Source organism: Culex quinquefasciatus, chromosome 1 (genome assembly GCF_015732765.1).
Source record: "Culex quinquefasciatus strain JHB chromosome 1, VPISU_Cqui_1.0_pri_paternal, whole genome shotgun sequence".
NCBI classification, from domain to species: domain Eukaryota; kingdom Metazoa; phylum Arthropoda; class Insecta; order Diptera; family Culicidae; genus Culex; species Culex quinquefasciatus.
In genome coordinates, this window is record NC_051861.1 from 129057086 (window position 1) to 129076893 (window position 19808).

At 42.7% G+C, this 19808-nt stretch overlaps 1 protein-coding gene across 1 annotated transcript; it reads right to left on the reverse strand.

The window, feature by feature from the left end:
- Positions 1 to 4831: 4831 nt before the first annotated feature.
- On the reverse strand, positions 4832 to 8412 carry LOC119771142 (ras-interacting protein RIP3). The gene is made up of 2 exons (XM_038266561.1): positions 8263 to 8412; positions 4832 to 6181 (listed from the first exon to the last, which is right to left on the reverse strand). The coding sequence occupies exon 2, from the start codon at positions 5870 to 5872 to the stop codon at positions 4832 to 4834; it is 1041 nt and encodes a 346-aa protein (XP_038122489.1). The 5' UTR covers positions 5873 to 6181; positions 8263 to 8412.
- Positions 8413 to 19808: the final 11396 nt, after the last annotated feature.

The following is a 19808-nucleotide window of genomic DNA, read 5'->3' on the forward strand; positions in this document are numbered from 1 at the left end:
GGTGACTTAAATTGATATATATTTTTATTGGAAAAATTGTTCTTAATGTTTTCAATTTTAAACTTAAAAAATATTTAGAATAAAAGTTAAAAAAAAAAAAACACTTGAAAAAATTTACCAAGTGTCGCACCCCTCGCACTAATGAGCCTGAATCGAATCGGTAAACAGTGCGCGATGTTGGGCTGGACATCGACCAAACCGCAGGGTGCGGGAGAAAGGAAGGCGGTGGCGCTAAACTATTTATCTTTGATCGGTTTGCCTATTTGCGGCGTGAGGCGTCGTGGTGTGATAACACACATACAAATTCAATACCGGACAGCCCGGCATTTGGTTAGCCCGTTAATGGCTATTTAAGCGGCTTTTAGAGGGGTTGGCGTTCAAGTTCAAGTTTGGACGACTGATGAGCAGGAATTTTGGATTGGTTTGCTGCATATTTCAAGATGATAGTACCAACATGAAATGATTAGGTATTTTTTGGCATTAAACAAGCACTAAAATCGTAGTCTGCAACTTTACATCAGATTTATTCAAAATTTACTAGTTTTTCAAGAGAGTTCATCCACCGCCAAAATCCCAAGACGATGGTCGACGCGGTGGCGACTTTTTCCCCAAAAACTAGCACAGCTCCCGAAAAATAAGCGCACACACACAGTCGGGAATGTTGTAGTAGCGACGAGGAGGTAGGTACATATTCCGGGACGACTTTTAGGGGGTGAGGAACGGAGAAAATGAAGTTTTATACATGGCACATAGCGCGCACGGCGGCGGAGGCAATATATTTAATTCTACATAGGGGCTGCTACTGGCTGTGGCAGTTCTTTTCCTTTTTTTTTTCGAAATCAAAAACTCGCGGAAGGTTTTCTGACGACGTCGACGCCCTAGAAGGTCTGGGGTTTCGTGGTTTTGGGGAGCTGACTTGAAAAACAGGACGAAATTATTTTAACATCAATTTGATGTAAAACTTTTTAAACTTTATTTTAGGAGAGCTGCAATCCCTCCTAAAAATGAAGAATTTTGTCTAAAACTCCGAAAATCCCCTAACGACCCATTTTGAAAGAATGATGTCTGTGACTGGCAGGTGCGCGAGGGGTCAACAATCGTCATTAATTTTACATCGAATTCATGCACGATCGCGCACGCGTTTTGTGGACTCACAAATATCTTGGAAACGTTCATCCATCATGTTTGATGGAAGGAGCGAAAGTTTAGGAAAGAAGATATTGGCTTTTCAATGATTTCATAATCTGAAAACATTCCCCAAATGTTTCGTAATAGTTGGAAAAAGGTCAACCCAAAATAACTATTATATTTAATGAACTCTCCTTTTTCTCTGATGGTTCAAATAACGACACACAAATGATTAAAAATATAATTTCACAATGACGTTTTGTATTGTCTCTGTTGAAAATGCAATTTTGAGGTGATAAGGGAAATTCTCCGCAGGTTGAGTCTTTGAGCAAATTTTTCATCAAGACACTTTTTTTTAAGAGGACAGGGGAAATTCTCCGCGTCATCCACGAATAATTTCGCATGGATTCTGAAAGATTTTGGGAAGGTAGAAGGTTCGGGATACGCTCTAAGCAAGCGTTACGACCATTGATTACTCAATAATCACAAATGTCGACGGGAAAATTGCATAACCGTCGCTCCAACCATCAAAACCATAACCTTAGCCTATAATATTTTAAGGGGAGATTCAACAGAGCCTAACCTTCCCACAGACACAACAGACGCTAGAGCGCACAGTTAATGAAGCATGTAAGCGGTCGTTAATTACATTATACGACCATTTCTCCAACAAACGCACGCGGAATGGCCATTTCACCTGGTCGATCAATTGCGTGTGTGGGGCCCGAGGGGGTCGATCGAAACACGTTTCGTTGCACATGTTTATCTAGCCCACATATTCACACGAACACAGAACCGACCGAACGTGGGTTGTAGAGTGCAGATGAAAATATTTTGATAAAATTAAAGGAAGAAGGGGGAGAGACACACCGACACATACATGTATTCAAATGTATTCGACTTTAATTGATGTTTCCTTTTTTTCTCCGAGTGTTTTTTGTGTTGTTCCTTTCCAAGGGTCTTTCCACAAGCGGGACCAAAGACAAAAGGAGAACCGGCCAAAAGGGACGTACACACAATGTGCAATAAAACTCAACAAACTGGGAAAAAAGAACGTTCAAGGTTAGCCAAGGGTCCCAGGCAAAAAGAGCAGCAAACCGACGAGAAAGGCGCCCAACCTTCTTCTTCCAGGGAGCTGGCTTTAAACCAACTAAGAGGAAAAAGAAAAAGGGACTGCCTTCGTTTCTTGGAAACTGGACTCCGTCCTAGGAAGTGCACAATGGGCCCCGACTTGTTAACGACGACGAAGACCACGAGAAAGAATTATGACGTCAATCGGGACAGTACATGGGCAAGGCCTGGATTGGTATCTGTCCAGGCTTAAGCTGTGTGTCGTGTTTTCCTCACAGGCCGAGCACGCAGAAACACTGGAATTAACTTAATTGGTCGTAAAACTAGGAACGAACCAAGCTCGCAAGCACTCGATTGCGTCATTGTGGCTCAATGTTGTACTGGATTGTGATTGGACGGAATAGGGTTAAATTTTGAAATATTTCATGTAACATTTCAACTCCACGTCATGTACTACACTAGTCTACCTCGATCAAAACAAATTCTCCCCTTTCCCCTATCGCATTTCAGCTCAAATCCCACCAACAAAGTTGTCGAAAGACCCAAAAATAAACAACTCAACAACACTGCGGCCACCCTGTGTGGGCCTTGAATGCAAAACAAAACCGTTTGTTTATGTTTTTATTTCGGCGCGGCACCGACTTGTACCTCGTTGAGTAGTGTGTCCTCAGTAGTATTAGTGGCATGATTGATTTGTTTGACTTTGCTGCAATTTGCAGCTGAGCCGTGGGAAAGTTTATACAGTTTTCAGTGTATTCGAAGATTAGAAAGGAAAAACTTAAGAGTGTAAAAAAAACAACAAAACAGCACCAACATCAAAACAAACTGTCACCAACAGAGAGATCGATCTTTTTATAAATCTAATTCAGTAATGTACACCGCAGCATCAGCACCGTCACCGTGTTTTCACAGCCACATCACCACCACCACAATTTCGGTTTTTGTTTTTCGTCTTATCCAAATCGCGATAAGATGAGCATTTTTTTTTGTGCGACTGTGTGCGTGTGAATGTGAGTACAGTTTAGTGTGAGCGCTCTTCTCAGCTTCCAAATCCAACCACAACCTCCAAAAGTGAGTATTTTTAAAGTGTTTAAGGTCCGTCCATTTTATTATTATTTTTAAGTTTAGAAAGACTTTTTATAAATATCAGAATGTTTGAACTGTACATTTGAAGGATTGGTGAAATTATGTAAAATTAAGTATGCTTTGGTATTCTGGGTTGTTGCGTTTTCATTAGGATTTCTATTAAATTAAAAAAAAAAAGCAAAAAGTCGCCAAATCTTGACAGTCTTCATATTTTGAGAACTTTTAAATCATCCAAAACAAAAGTCTCCAAATATTGCAAGTCTCCAAATTTCCAAAGTCTCCATGTTGTGAAAGTCTGCAAATCTTGAAAGTTCCATAATCTTGAATGTCTCAAAATCTTGAAAGTCTCAAGATCTTGAAAATCTCAAAATCTTGAAAGTCTCAAATTCTTGAAAGGCTCCAAATCTTGAAAATCTTTGAATTTTCAAAGTCTCCAAATATTGAAAGTCCCAAAATCTTGAAAGTCCCAAAATCTTTAAAGTCTCCAAATCTTGAAAGTCCCAAAATCTTGAAAGTCTCAAAATCTTGAAAGTCCCAAAATCTTGAAAATCTCAAATTCTTGAAAGTCTCAAAATTTTGAAAGTCTCCAAATCTTGAAAATCTCAAATCTCGAAAGTCACAAAATCTTGAAAGTCTCAAAACCTTGAAAGTCTCAAAATCTTAAAAAAACTTAAATCTTGAAAGGCTCCAAATCTTGAAAATCTCCGAATTTTCAAAGTCTCCAAATCTCGGAAGTCTCCAAATCTTGAAAGTCCCAAAATCTTGAATGCCCCAAAATCTTTAAAGTCTCAAAATCTTAAAAGTCTCCAAATCTTGAAAGTCCCAAAATCTTGAAATTCTCAAAATATTGAAAGTCTCCAAATCTTGAAAATCTCAAAATTCTTGAAAGTCTTAAAATCTTGAAATTCTCCGAATTTTAAAAGTCTCCAAAACTCGAAAGTCTTCAAATTTTGAAAATCTCAAAATCTTGAAAGTCTGTCTAAAAATCTTGAAAGTCTCCAAATCTTAAAAAGTCTACAAATCTTGAAAGTCTCCAAATCTTGAAAGTCTCAAAACCTTGAATTTTTCCAAACCATGAAAGTCTTAAAATCTTGAAATTCTCAAAATCTTGAAAGTCTCAAAATCTTGAAAATATCAAAATCTTGAAAGCCTCTAAATCTTGAAAGTCCCCAAATCTTGAAAGTCTTCAAATCTTGAAAGTCTCCATATCTTGAAAGTCTTCAAATCTTGAAAGTCTTCAAATCTTGAAAGTCTCCAAATCTTGAAAGTCTCCATATCTTGAAAGTCTTCAAATCTTGAAAGTCTTCAAATCTTGAAAGTCTCCAAATCTTGAAAGTCTCCAAATCTGAAAGTCTCCAAATCTTGAAAGTCTCCAAATCTTGAAGGTCTCAAAATCTTGAAAGTTACTAAATCTTGGTAGTCCCCAAATCTTGAAGGTCTTCACATAGTCCTTAAATCTTGAAAATCTACAAATTATATAATATCCTTTCAATACAAGTCTTAAAAAGAACTTTGTTTACCCACCACAAATACCGTTTACGTACTGCTATCCAGCGAGTTCGTGCCTGATATGCAATACAAGCAACAATCTTGCTGCTCCGGCGTGGGTGGGGGATGCGATGTCTATATTTTTATTTTGGTCCACCAGTAGTGACGGCGTCACAACGTGGGGCGGTAAAAACGTGATAATCATGTAATAAACATATGCTTTGATGATAACGTGCACGAACGCGAGAGAGGAGCTCAACCAGCGAGCGAGAGTCGTCGTCGTCGTCGTGGTTCGTGAGTCATCATGAAAAATGCGCGCCAAAAAATTCAGCAACCCCGAAACGCAACAACCCGGAACCAACGCTCTCTCTCCGCGCGTGAAGAAACGACGGACGGTCACAAACCAGGTGGATAGAAGAGGGAGGAGGAGGTGGGGAGGTCTTTCGGCCGGCCAAGAAGGGGTACATACCGATTGGGTCTGTTGGTTATGAGCTTGTTGGTGATGTTGGCTCTGTTGCTGTTGGCTTTGTTGTTGTTGTTGTTGTTGTACCTGATGTTGTTGTTGCTGCTGTTGCTGTTGTTGCTGCTGCTGCTGTTGCAGACTGTTGTCGATGGCGTTCTGTCCACCGGGGTACCACCACTGGGTCGTTGGGGCTGTGCTGGCCATGGTTGGCGGATCGCCGGGCCTCGACACGACGCCGGACGCCGCCGCAGCGCTCATCCCGAGACGGTAGTCGTAGGGGCTGTTCGAGGTGGACACCGTGACGCCGGACAGACTCGTGACCGGGTTCTGAAAACTGTTGGCCATCTTGTAGGAGAACAACTGCTGCGTGGCGGACGTCGACGTTGTACTATTGCTTCGAGCAACATCGTTACTGTGTGACTGTTGCTGTTGTTGTTGCTGCTGTTGCTGTTGTTGTTGCTGTTGCTGCTGTTGCACGTGTTGCTGGAGTTGTTGCTGGGCCAGTTGCTGCTGGTGGTGCTGGTTAAGTAGATGTTGATGGTGCTGGATCGTTTGCTGGTCCGTCGACGAAATACCCCCGGGCCACCACACGGCGTCTTCCCGCGTACCCCAGGCACCACGATGGTGCTCCGACATGGTTCTGGTTTCCTTTTCCTGGAACCTCTACCTCGAGGTTGCCTGCTGCGCTTCTTGCCGAACAAATTAAGCAACTTTCGCCTCCTTCGATCCTGCTCTGCACACGCCGTATATCCTTTGGTTAATCACACTTTCGTTTGCTCTCACAATTCCACTTTATCTTAGTAGGCTTCCATCAACCATACACTCTCACAATCTCCACCACTTCTTCTGCTGCTTCTTCGTCTTCTTCCTTCCTTCCCTTCCGGAACCAATCAAAACAATCGCACACAATCGTGTGTGTACTAATTCCTTGCTCCGCTTCTCACACTAGATATTTCAGAAAACAAACAATAAATTTCAAGTTGCTTCAACACACGCAAATATGTGCACACATTTTCCACGGCTTTCGACCCCCTTTACTGCACGCAGATACATGTACGCATACATATGGCACAGAGACACAAAATTTATTTATAATAAACGCGCGAATAAAAGGCGAGCAAACACAGAATATACTCTTTTTTTTTTTGCTACACCCAGAACGGACGAACGAACGCTGGCAGGCGCGAAGTACAACAACAACACGAAAAAAAAAACACTCGTCAAATCTATCTCCGTCTTATTTTCTTCCTCACAGTGTAAAAAGGTGGTGCAATCCCACAGCCACAGAGCGTGTACGGAGTAGGCCCTGGCAGCAGCACAAGGCGTATTCACACAATACACAGAGCCTGCTACGAGTGCTGCTCTCTACGGCGGCTTCGAAATACTTAAAAATTTCCCTGCACAAAAAATGAGCGCGAGAGAGGGCGAGCGTGAGAGAAACGCGCTCTCGAAAAGAGCGCTCTATTTTTTAGAACCAACAAAAAATAAATAAAAGAGAGTGAGAGCACAAAAACGCGCAGTCACTAGCGCGCGCAACGAAAATCGCTCTCTTGCTCTCATTTTTTTCGGGACGCCAGTGTGTGTGCGTGAGCACGGTGGGAAAAAGGTTGAACCGGAAAAAGTATCCGCAAGCAAGCGAGCTCGCACCAATACCGAGAGAGAGAGAGATTCGAGGGACAGTGTGGCGAGCGGTCATAAGTTGGAATTAGCGAGGTTTCGTTGGGAGCAAAGTCAAGAATTGTTTTGTTTATGAATTGAACATGAAGCTAGTTTCACCGGGATTGTTTCCTTGAAAACATCTTTGAACTTTCTATTGAAGTTAAATTTCTAAATAAAGATCGTTTTGAATAATTGCACAATTTTAATGGAAATCAAAATGTAAAACCAAAGGTTGATTCTTTTGAGTCTAGTACAGTCAAAGTTTTGACAACCTCGTATTGCTGATGCGACCAGGCCTACCCTGCAATGTTTACCACAGAAATGACTCGTTGAAGAATGATTTGAATTGAGCTCTAACATCCCACTGTGCTTAAAAAACATCAAATAAAAAAGGAATAAACAATTCTGAGTGAAGCAGCCTAGCGATTGAGTTAAATTTTGCAAAATAGACGCGCGCGTCCACTGTCAAGGCACGGAGAGAAACATTAGGCACCGCGTTCGTTCGTTCGCTCCGGGGTTTTCCGAAAAAGAAAACAGCAAAAAATCCGTTTCCAAAATCGATAAATTTTCCGCGAGACGGAGCGCGGGTACGCGCAGGTCGGCGGGGCACGGTGGCGCCGCCAGGAAGAGCAAAAACTCGTGTGTTTTGGAAAATTTCCAGGAATCGCGCGCACGTTACGGAAGTCCGAACCGTTCGCTCTCTCTCCGCTCAAGAGAAACCACTGCTGCGCCGTTTTATTTTTTCGTTACGGGGTCCACGGTTCGTTCACACCAGAGCGCGGGTCCCAGCACTTCCGGTCACCGTCGAAAACACAATCGATTCCACCCCGACTAATCCAGCTGGTCGCACGGCCGGACAGCGGCCATTGCTGTGCGGCGGGGCTTCTCCGGTCGCGGGGATAATCCGTCGGTTTTCACTAAGTACACTGGCCGCTGCCGGACGACGCGGGTCACCGGATGGACACGGTTCGGTAGTGTGCCAATCGGAGGTCCTGGTGGGCCGGAAAATCCGTCCGGAAGCTGGTTTTGACGAAACACGAGGCGGTGATTCGTGGAAATTACACACTACACTTTACGAGATTCACGTGCACCCTTGAAACGCGACGCGAGCTGGCCCAACGGGTACACCGTGGCCATTCCTGCGGGTCGTCGCGGAGATTCGCACGGAACAAAACACACACACGGCGCGGCGCGATGGAGAGGTTATGTGCACACCTCTTTGTATTATTGAATAATACCCAGGAAGAAATCGGTTCTTGCGGTCTAATGTTTTGTGTTTTCTTCCTCCACTGCACCTTGCCACACTTTTTCCCCCGGATTCCGACGACCCCGTATATCGCGTAGTAGTAGGCCAGGCCAGGCCTTACCAGAAAAACCAATGCGGCTCCTCTTGTTGTAATAGAAAGCGCGGCCTCCTGTTTTTGCACCACAGACGAACTGTATAAGCACGGCACAGCACCAAAGGAACCAAAGCCAAGCAAGCCTCGGCTATTGCAGATACGTTGGGTTCTGTATATTATTACCCGAAAAGTACACACCACGTATAGTAGAGTAGAAGACCAGCAAAAGAATAATATTAATGCGTCGCAGCAATAGGCAAGAGCGAGAAACGCGAGGTTGCCCCGAGATGCTACGCTACACCACGTATAATAAAAGTACAATCGGTCCCTATTAAGAAAAAATAACGCTTCATCGCTTCTTTGGCCAACCCAAACCCAAGAGAGTGAGCGAGCGAGCGAACCCGTACATGAGCGGAACACACGCACACTGGTGTGGAAAAAATAGCGCACACCAGCGCAGAAAAAGCGTCACCACACGCATACCACAGAAAAGTGCTGAGGAAAAATCCAAGCAACCCAACCAACTTTGACCGTGTGTGTGTGCGCGCGAGAGCGCGCTTGTGCAAACGTGGCAACGTCGCTTTATATACAAAGTTGAATTAAAAATAAATTACACAAAATAATAAAAAAACTTCAAAATAATAACCGTTTTAAAGTTTTGAAGAAAAATAAAAATAAATTACTACGCTTCACTAACTCGAAGCAGCGTTCGTTTGGGAGACGCGCGCGCCAACCGTCACCAACACAGCCCCAACCCTTGCTTGGCGCGCGCACAAACACACCAACGTCACAGCGTCAATCGCAGGAACCCTTTCCAAGCAAAAGAAAAAAAATAATAAAATACTTTTTTTCTCATCACCATTCCGAGGGGTCCACCGCTGGATGTCATCCTCGATTAATTCCGGCAAGCAAATCGAGTACAGCGGAAAAAAAAGAACCGGCAAACAACATTACTTGACGCGGCTGGCGTATGTGTGCTTCGGCCTGCTGTATGTGTGCATCCCATGTTTGGGAAGCAATCAGGCAGGGCATTCAATTGAGACGCGCGCCTAATGACGAATTCTGTTCGCCTCCGCACCCCTCTCCCTAACGTGTGCCACCGCCGCCGCCATCTTAGATGGCCGGCCACACACAGAAGAGAAAAAAAAACGGTCAAATTGGCCAGTGCGCAATAGGAGTGAACGGAGCAGCCGGATGTGCCCTGACAGTATTGATTGAACAGGGACGCCATCACAAACAAACGTTTCGGCGCTCTCTCGAGCGCGTGGTTCTCTCTCCCAGCTCACTATCTCGGCTCTCAAAATCCGCTCAGTTTAGTAGAGCGCTCGCGCTCTTCTATGTAAAACAGCTCAAATGAAAAGAAAAAAAAATGTTTAGAAAACAAGAAAACAGCGCGTTATTTTCTCATGATGTGGGGCCAAGCCAGCAGCTTCGGAGCGAGCAAACCACATGGACACAAACAAAGAAAAAAACCTTAAGTGAACGCGCGCGCCCCGCGCTCTCACCAATACTTGCGCAGTTTGGACGCACAGCTTGCTCGAATCGCTTGGCCTGCTGCTGCTGGCTTCTATGTACAAGAGCAGCGGAAACAAGGGGGAACGGGCGCGAGGTGGTGACCGACGATGTTCGGGCCCGGAATGCTACCCGCTCGACGGTGAGGAACGTTTTGTTGGAAATGATTTGAAATGTTTTGTTGAAGTTTAGTGAAGATTTATTGGCCAAAACTGAGAACATGTTGCTGCCAAACTTGTTAAAGTATCTTGAAAAAAGCAGTATCCGTTACACTCACCATTCTTCTAAATGGCCAGGCCTACTGCGTAAAATTAACCGCGAAGATGGTTCGTTGAAGTGAGTTGACTATTCACACAGCAACACAAATCTGAATCTACATGAGAAGAAGAAACGTAGGAATTTTCCACTTGTAAGGTTCTTCATTGAAAACCGTTGGTTTGACACCAGTTGTAGTCAAACGAACGGGGTCCTTAGGTCACACCGCCTACTGACGTCCGATGACCATGCCAAAGTTGTCAGAAGAGTCAGCGGCCCTTTGTTGAGTTCATTTGGTTTATGAATCGTCCCATAATTGTGTAGGTATATAATCAACTCCACCTGAACCGATTTTCTCCATCATGACAGCCAGCTGATCCCATATCCACCACGCACCAGGGACAAAGAAAGGGATTTGGAAAACGGGACGTATTGATGCTTTACCTTTTTAAGGGGATAAGGTTCAGTCATCCCACATATTCGGAACACCCACAAATTCGGAACACTTTTATGATATTCTGTCAATAGCATGCCGAAAGTAGCTTTTCTGTCGACCTTACTATTTTTAGAACCTTCATTTGGACATTATCTTGCTATTTCACTAGTAAAAGTAGTACTTTTTGAACAAAAAACTGCATTCCAAGACTATTTTGTCTAGAGCAGCAAAACACCGCCTCCAAATGGCCTGTTTCATAATTGTGGGATGTTTTTGTGCCTCCCACTATTGTGGAACACCTAAATTTAACTGATATTTTCACAAAAAAAGTTATCAAACCATCTATAAAACGTCACTAAGCTTGAGTTTCAGTGTGAGAAGTTATTATTTGGTAATAAATATGAACTCCTGGAGAGATCCAAAGTTTGTTTACATTCGTAAGAAAAAAGTGTTCCGAATTTGTGGATTTCAAGGGTCAAAGTAATTATTCAAAAACTTCATATAAAAGTTAAAATTTGCAGATGTTCGATACAGCATTCGAAAGATCGCAAGAAAAGCTTTCAAATGAAGGTAAAAGCGAATCTTTAAGTTCAATTATCGATTTGCAATGATTTTTTGAACATTGGCCGATCTGGAAACCGTTCCGAATATGTGGGATGACTGTAAACTCTCCACGGTATCCCCAAATAAATTTCACTTGGAGGTGGACGGTTTTGGGAAGGATACGCTCTGGGCATTACGTCCAGTACAACAATACTTATTTAGGGGAAATTCTCGTATGTTTGGCAGGTTAAGCACTCGCTCCTAATTCCATCCAATTTGCTGATTTTCACTATTTAAACAACTAATTTTGCAAAACTTTCGATAGAAACTTACTTGCTCGCTTCTCATTGAGCTATGTATCACTCGATTTCAGTTGAAAACGCTTTTAATTAGCTTTAATTGAATGTCAAAGTTCTGACCTGCCAACATTAGAGGCACGCTGGAATTAGATGCCGTTCCCCTATATAAAAAAAAACAAACAAATTCAAAAAATCAAATCGCTCCACAGCATTGCCTTGGCGTTCTCGATTGCGATTACTCGAAACTAGGGGAACTATACCCTTTCTCAGCCTATTTCTATTCTCGGCCTATCGGTCATGAATTACAGCTTATATAAAGTGTTTTTGACTGTTCCAAAGTAATAAATAGCTCAAATAAAAGTGAGCAAGCAACTCTCCATTGTTGAAACATCTGAAAATGTTGATTTAATAGCAGAAACGGCAAAAGTGATGAGAATTGGTCGAACGGCTTAGTGTGATTAAAAAGGGTATATTTCCCCTAGGTGTCCGTAGGCTTGATTGTTGAGGCAATTGCAAACCTGTTTTTACACCTCAGCTTCCATCCAGCCCGGGATTCGAACTGACGACCTTTGGATTGCTAGTCCAACTGCCTACCGGGGCCAACATTTACTTCCCCGTCCGACGGAAGGCGTGGTCAGACAAATCTCGTCTCGAAAAATGCCACCGGGACCGTCTGGGATCGAACCCAGGCCGACTGGTCGAGAGACAACCACGCTTACCCCTACACCACGGTTTCCTGCGCAAATTCAATAAATTGTATAATCTTGGTTTCCAATTCAGAAACCAATGTTCAAATGCCCAAAACATATCCAAAACCATAGAACAACAGTACCTCCAATGGTACACTTCCATACAATCCGCGCCCCAGCAGATCCAACACCCAACGCTGCGCAATCACACGGTGTGCGTGTGTGTTCCCATTTGAAGTCCGTGGTGAAAAAACGGACCCCATTTGATCCCGTGGAAACTCAAAACAACCGGATCGCTTTTGTGCGAAAACGTTCCACGGCGGGACCCCGCTCAATAAGCCAAAGGCAGCAGGCCATGTATAACAAGCAGCAAACGACGACGACGCAGAAGAAGGAGGAGGGCGGCTGTGGGAAACGGTGCGCGCCGGAGGGTGAGAAACGCTTCGGTTCCCTCGATTATGTACACACAACTGACACAAACTTGTGTATTGGTGAAGCCAGGCTATGTAGCGCGAAGCAAGCCAAGCAAATCGACGGCAAAATAAGAGAACAAAGTGTAAAAAGAGAACACCACGAACAACATGCGATATAATCAATTCCAACCGGTTTCACACACAACGGCGCACGATCCCCTCGCGTCATTTGCACAGTGAAAAATAAAGTTGGAATGTTGTGTGTTTTGTGAAGAGTCACAGAAATTTACGCGAGCATTTGTTTATCGCAGTTGGACTTGACGTTTGAAGGAGAAAACAAAGATTCATCTTGACAATGATGATCGAATCCCAGTAGGCCGTTTGAACCAGCAATGAATCATTTTGTTGTCAGTGTAACAAGTCAAAACGAAAGAAGGGGAACGAAGCGAGTTTGTTGTATAACGAGCGCGGTGGAGGAACATGACACGCGCTCGTTCGGGCGAACTCAACATAAGAAGGCACATGGGGGCTTGCGGTTTCGGAGGAGACGGTTTCGACCGATGAAATAAGAAACATTAGCAAACGACGAAGAAAACAGAAGCGCGTCCAAGCGTTCTACTCCGCCGAACTTGGAAGACCAGGCCATGAAACACCTTGCCCGTTCCGAGTCATTTTCGGTTCTGACGGCTTGGCTGGCCAGGCCGCTCCTATGAAGCCTACGTGCGACCCTGTGGATCTGGCCACAGGGTGTGCTGAGCTCGCTCTCGCGTTCTCCCTCTCTCTTTCGTGTGTACTTTGCCCTTTGCGTAGGGTAGCTTTGACCTCTGTGCGATGGCTCTCTCCGGGATTTTCACGGAAATGTTGTGCTACGCGGAGAGCGAGAGAGATCATGGAGAAAGTCGTTTCCTCCAGCCATGTCAACAGAGCTGAGAGATGATCTATTCAAAGGAAACGGCTGATTTCGGCCAACTACGATGGACTCGTAATTAGTGAATGTACCCCAAAACAAGCATTTTTACGCATACAAGAAGGCCCCGTGCTCGGAATCAGCAGCATGTTTATTGATTTGTTTACAGCTGACACAACTGAAAAAGAGGTGCCGCGCAGCACTCTCCGTAGTTCCGGTGCGAGCTCTCCGCAGCGAGAAGCCGAGCTCGGAAGGATTGTGATTGATAGAATCTTGGGCGGAACACGAAAAAACGAAAACAAAATCGATTCCACGAGAGAGCGCCTGCGGCTACAGTGGACATCTCGGAACGGAAGATGGCGGCGGCGGTGGAGGCTACGACGAGGGGCACTTCGCAGCTCCGAGACATGATTCTATACATTATTAATACATACACATTAGCATCGTGGAAGCTGTTGTATGACCCTATTCAAAACAAATAAAAAAAACAGCTGACATTGATTACTGGCGGGGGCAGCCACCCTCGCCGGTTCTCAGAAGACGAACCCAAAACAAGCGAAAGGTTCCGGTTGTTGTTCAATGGCAAACCCTTGAATCGAGATGCAACATACGGCAACTATATTTAAAAATATTGTTATTTTTATTTTTAGATGTCTGTGATCTGTCTCAAAATTGTACCGTAAAAGCAAAACAATAAAAACAAACATCGTCTTTCGTAAACAAGATGGACACAAATAAACTGGCGAAATTTGACACATCATTCACAACAAACAAACACCTTTGACGATGTTTGCATGGCATGCTGGGTTTGATTTTTTTTTGTGCGTGTCACGATTAGAAATTTCTGACAGCGACTACGGTCAAAGTTGAACATGATTCATCGGGATGGGTTTTGTGTACTTTGTGTGCGTTGTTTATCTCTTGAAAACAACTGGTACGTGTTTGCGATTGACTATTATAACTATTGGGAGATTAGGGGGAGGGGGGGAGGGGTAGATAAATGGGTTAATATCAAATTACAAGAGCGAGGGGTTGTGAGTGGGGGCAGGAAGACATGACGGAATATAAATTGAAGCTTCGTAACCTCCCCAATCGCTGGCATGGTCGTTAATAACAACTTTGCGGCTGTGGCTACGGCCAAAGTAATTAAGGCAGAAGAATGGAAACTAATGGACATCTGGGATGGGCGAACACGTTTTCGGCAGAGATTGTTTGTAAACTTCGGGAGAGATAACTTAAATTTGATACGATGATAAGGAAGATTTGGTTTTACCAAAGAAATATTATTCTGCATTCTTCTAGAGTCCAGACTACCGGAGACGGTTAACAAAGTACACTAGTTTTAGTAGATACAAGCCAGATCAGATAATCCGAAGTTCGCATCACTTGAAGACGAACATTTTAGCGGATTACGGACTTAACTTCGCCATGTATATAATTAGGATCAGGACCTGAATTGGATTCTCAACACCATAACAGCTGTCCATTGTTGGCCGCTCATTTCACCAGGGTCAATGAATGGGATTTGGAAGTCAGGATGTGTTGGTGCTCCACTTTTTTAAGTAGATAAGGGAAAATCTCCACGGTTTCCCCAAATAGTTTTTGCTTGAAGTTGGACGGTTTTTGGGAAGGTATAAGTTGTAGGATAGCGTCTAAACAAGCGTTGCGACCATTGGCATGATATTTAACAAATTAACTTCTACCCAATTAAACAAACATCACTTCACAAGCACGCTGCATTATCACACCTGTTCTGCAACAGTCGTGACGCACCCAAAGGCCATTTTCCCAAAATTGTGTCACGTCATGCAACATATTTGACCCAACAGCAATGTCGCTACCTAGGGAAGGTCCACTTTTTTCATCGTTTCACCCACGCACCGTCATTGGGTCAATCATCGATGGTCATTATTATTTCGCAATCATCATTAAGGACCCCCCCCCCTCCCCTCTTCTTTCCTTCTTCCTCCGATCCACCATCAATTCATCATTAATCGTTCAATCAATTTTTAATCAGGTTCGATGCGATAAACACGCATACGCACCGAGGCCAGAGCGGGACGCAAAATGAACGAACCCCCCCCCCCCCCTTCCCTTTTCGAAAGCACCCGGAAAATCCCTGGAAAATTCCACCCACTCGGCCGCACACAACAGAGAGGCCCCGCATTTTGTCAAGTGGTCCAGCAGTTCAAACATTTACCCAGAATGAAACGAGGGGGGGGAGATCGGTTTGAAAATTTTCGCAACTCTCATTATCCCCTCCTCACTCTCTTGAATCTGACTGATGCGCATACCCTAGCGGGCACATTCCGAAAAATGGCCTGGCCAGGACCGGGAACCTTTGTGCGCCTGGCTGCTGGACCTGCCGCATCGGGGTTGCAAAAAAGAGGGAGATATTCTTTTAGCCCAATCCGGGGAGACGAACGGAACGGACGACTAGTTTGAAATCGACGAGAGTTTGCGAGAGAGAGAGAGGGAGAGCACAAAGATGTTCGAGAAAGCGAGAGTTGAACGAGCTTTTTATTGAAAAGTGGCCGAATAAATTTTGGACCGTTTTCTCATACAAACTTTAAAGCAAACAAGTTTAATTGGGCTTAGAATATTTTTTTTTTAATTACTTATAAAAATCTCAGGCCAGAGATCCAAAGTTCCAGGCTAAAATTTGTAACATATTAAAAGCATTCAAAAACCTATGGGGCTGTCCATAAACCATGTAGACACTTTTTGGAAAATTCAGACCCAACAATCGATGGGATAGTTTCCAAAATTCCGTACTAATCTATGATTAAGTTAAGAAATTTGATCATCCTATAAAATATTTTGAATTAAATTCAATTTAGCGAATTTCAGTACCAAAAGGAATCAGCATGTGCCGGTTGTTGCCATCTTGAAGCCACTGAAGGAATTTTTGATGTGAATCAATTGTGCTTCAAAATTTATATAATTTTGTGGCAGTCATTGACGTCCTAGTTGGCAATCATTGATTAATGACGATTTCCTTAACTGGAATGGGATAATCGTTACCAAAAGGAATCAGCATGTATAGTAGGATGTAACAAAATGACACTTTTTTGCGGGCATTTCAGGGGATGATCCCCTAGGTGTACTGAGTCAGAATCCCAAATATGAGCCCGATTGGTTGCGACAGGACCTGGCGCTCCGGCTTTAAAGTTTAAATGGGATTTAACCCGTAAAATCGGTGCGTTTTGGTTTTTGCCATTTTTAAGTCCTTCAACGATTTTTGGATTTTTCAAAAACATCATGAGCTTATAGTTTGTGTTCCAGGGTACAACTTTGCCGAAGACTGCGAAGAGATTTGAGCGCTCTGAAAAATGGTACAGAATTTACAAAATCTTTACTCTTGTTTTTCTGATAACGTAAAACATGTTCTGGCAACACTCGCTTTTGAGGCGCGCTTTCGGCAAACTATGCAACGCATGCTACAGGGCGTCGCGACAGGTCGGCATGTATTTGTCCAAGCGTCGTGTTGTTGCTTTTGTTGTTGTGATTGTTGAGAACTAAAGTTCTTATGGAACTGCAAGAAGCTCTCCGGTGACTCTCAGGGTTCTGTTGGATGCCCAGGCAGAACCGATTCTAAACCTTGCTCGAGTGTCAACAAACGCGGCTCTTGAAAGCGCTTTATTACGCACGGATGTTGTATGCATTTTGAATATTCCGTATTCCGGAAGATATTTCGAGAGACACGCATTTTAGTGAGAGTTTTCACTCGCTTTGTGATCAATCACAGAGTTATGCCAATAAAATCGATCATAAACAAATTAATGTATTGCATTGACAACATAAGTAAATACTATTTTCATACAGCAGAGTTCTCTGGCTAGATATTTTGCGAATTCATTAGACACCATTTGCACTATGTTCGAGCATAGGTTCGCTAACATGTCCCCCAGCACCACAACTGGTCGAGACGAAAAAGATCCAGGACTCAGATCCAGATGACAGGACCAGGTGGGTTTAGAACTAAATCCTGCGAGTCACTGCCAAATAGAATACAGGAATCTACGACAGATTAAAAGAGCAGCACCGGTGATTGAATCCTCCGGCACCATCGAAAACATAAGCACAACATCCAAATTTTCTTTCCATGTGTCAAACTTTGACCGTTGTACGCTGGATGTTTTCTCGTTGCTATAGTTACGACGCATGGCTCTGAATGCGCGCGTTCAAAGAAAGTGTTGCCAATAAAAATCAAACAAATTAATGGCAAAAAGTTTTTTTACTTTCAAATCATTGTACAAGCAGTACTAATTATCAAATCTCTTCACAGTATTCGGCAAAGTTGTGCCCTGAAACTCAAACTATTAGCTCATAAGGTTTTTGAAAAATCCAAAAATTGTTGAAGGACTCAAAAATGGCAATAACCAAAACGCGCCGATTTTACGGGTTAAATCCCATTTAAACTTTAAAGCCGGAGCGCCAGGTCCTGTCGCAACCAATCGGGCTCATATTTGGGATTCTGACTCAGTACACCTAGGGGATCATCCCCTGAAATGCCCACAAAAAAGTGTGATTTTGTTACATCCTAATGTATAGGGCACTATTCTAAACAACTTGTTGAAGGAATTTTGTCAAAATATTGAAAGCGACGCAAAGTTTATATCTTTGAACGAAAAATCATGACAATGATGGAAGTCTTCAGGTGGGAAAAAAACAAGTTAAAAAAATATAAATTTCCACTTTTTGGATGGACGTTATTTTTCGCCACTTCTCAAGCTGAAAAAGTTACATTACACCAGAAAAGAGGTAAGATGAACCTCTTTCCAAATGTAAAAATAAAATGATTTTGTAGTTGTAGTAGTAATTATTTAACCGGCTTAATTTTTTTTTCAATTTAAAAATCAAATTGAAAAAAATTCATGTTTTCGAATTATTTCATGCAAAATGTTTGAAGAGCCTAACTTTGATTTCTTTCTTTTGATTCAGCTGATAAAAAAATATTATTAAAACCTGTGTCAAATGCATTCAAAATTTATTAGGATTTTTAATGTCTTAAATAAACTTTTCAATTTCAAATTGATTGAAATAATGAAAGTAAGTTAAAATTTAAAGTAAGGCACCAAAAAAATTAATTGCCCATTAAATTAGAAAATGCTTTTTTTCAATATTTCATCACCACCATTCTGGTCGCAATTTTGTTTTCAGCGATGGAATAATCATCATCAAAAGAAAATCTTTGGACGTTCATCAAGAGACAAATCCGAAGGGAGCTTGGCTCTCCACTCTCGCGCACGAATGATTGGTAAAAGGAATCTAAAAAGATCATCATCTTGATTATTCGGCGGAACATCTTTTTCACTACTACACTTGCAAATGTAACGTCACACGTCGAAAAATTACCTGTCACATTTTATAGATGGGCAATTTGTGTAAACAAAGTGAAATAAATATTTTTGGTGCTGATAATGAAATTCACAAAAAATCGTCAGCAGATTGATTTTCTTGGAGAATTCCGGGAGCGATTTTCTTTTGCGAGATTTGCCTTCTCTCTCTTTCACGAGTGAAAAAAGTTCGCAAGCGAAAATGATTTTTTTGCGATTATTCCATCCAAATTTTCCAGAATTACATTTCGTAATCGATTCTGGACTGTACTATAAAATAAATATATCAAAGAGACAAACAGTTCAGAAGTGGAATAAGCCAAGGGAACAGCATTTAATTCCAGCGTGCCTCTAAGGTTGGCAGGTCAGAACTTGAGCAAGCAAGTTTCTATCAAAAGTTTTGCAAAATTAGTTGTTCAAATAGTGAAAATCAGCAAATTGGATGGAGTTAGGAGCGAGTGCTTAACCTGCCGAACATACGAGAATATCTCCTACTTGGTTACGTCACAGGCTGCGACCAGTTGAAGCGTTATCTTAGAATTCTAACTAGAAAGAAACATCCTAATTGGATGTCAATTTCTTATTTTTGTTAGTTACTTTGAAGTTGGAATATTCTATATTTGTAAATAAAACCAATAACTCATAACTAAACCAAAACTGATCAGAATCCTAACTATCAAAATAGCGTTTAAAAAAATTTACACAATAGAAATGTAGTCTAAAATTTCCAAAAAAGAGATCCATGTGGTTTATGGATGACTCCTTGACAATGAGAGATAATTAAAAGCAATAGCAAATGTTTGGCAGTGAACCAGTACGAATGTGTGTCTGGTGTGTCCCATTTTCGCACAACTACACCTTATAAACACACACACCTGCTGCTGCTGTTGTTGTTTTTGCTGGTCAACCCAAACCCCCCTCAAAATAGCCCACTCACTCTCACCAATACAAACATGATTCCACTTCACCAGGTCGTCCTTTCGATAGTTGTCCAGGATGTGACCCCCCGCCCCCCTCTTTCCCACTCCAACCCCGAGAAGGACTTGACCGACACAAATCGATCGCATTTTAATGGTTCTTTGTTTCAAACGGGCCCAACAGGGTGTTCCAGCAGAGCAGGATCCCCGGGGTGTGCGTGCCTACATCGGCTATATCGGTGTGTTTGTGTGTTTCTTGCAAA

Bases quoted from the DNA above. Each gene is read 5' to 3' on its own strand.
- LOC119771142 (XM_038266561.1), bottom strand. From the start codon at position 5,872: ATGTCGGAGCACCATCGTGGTGCCTGGGGTACGCGGGAAGACGCCGTG.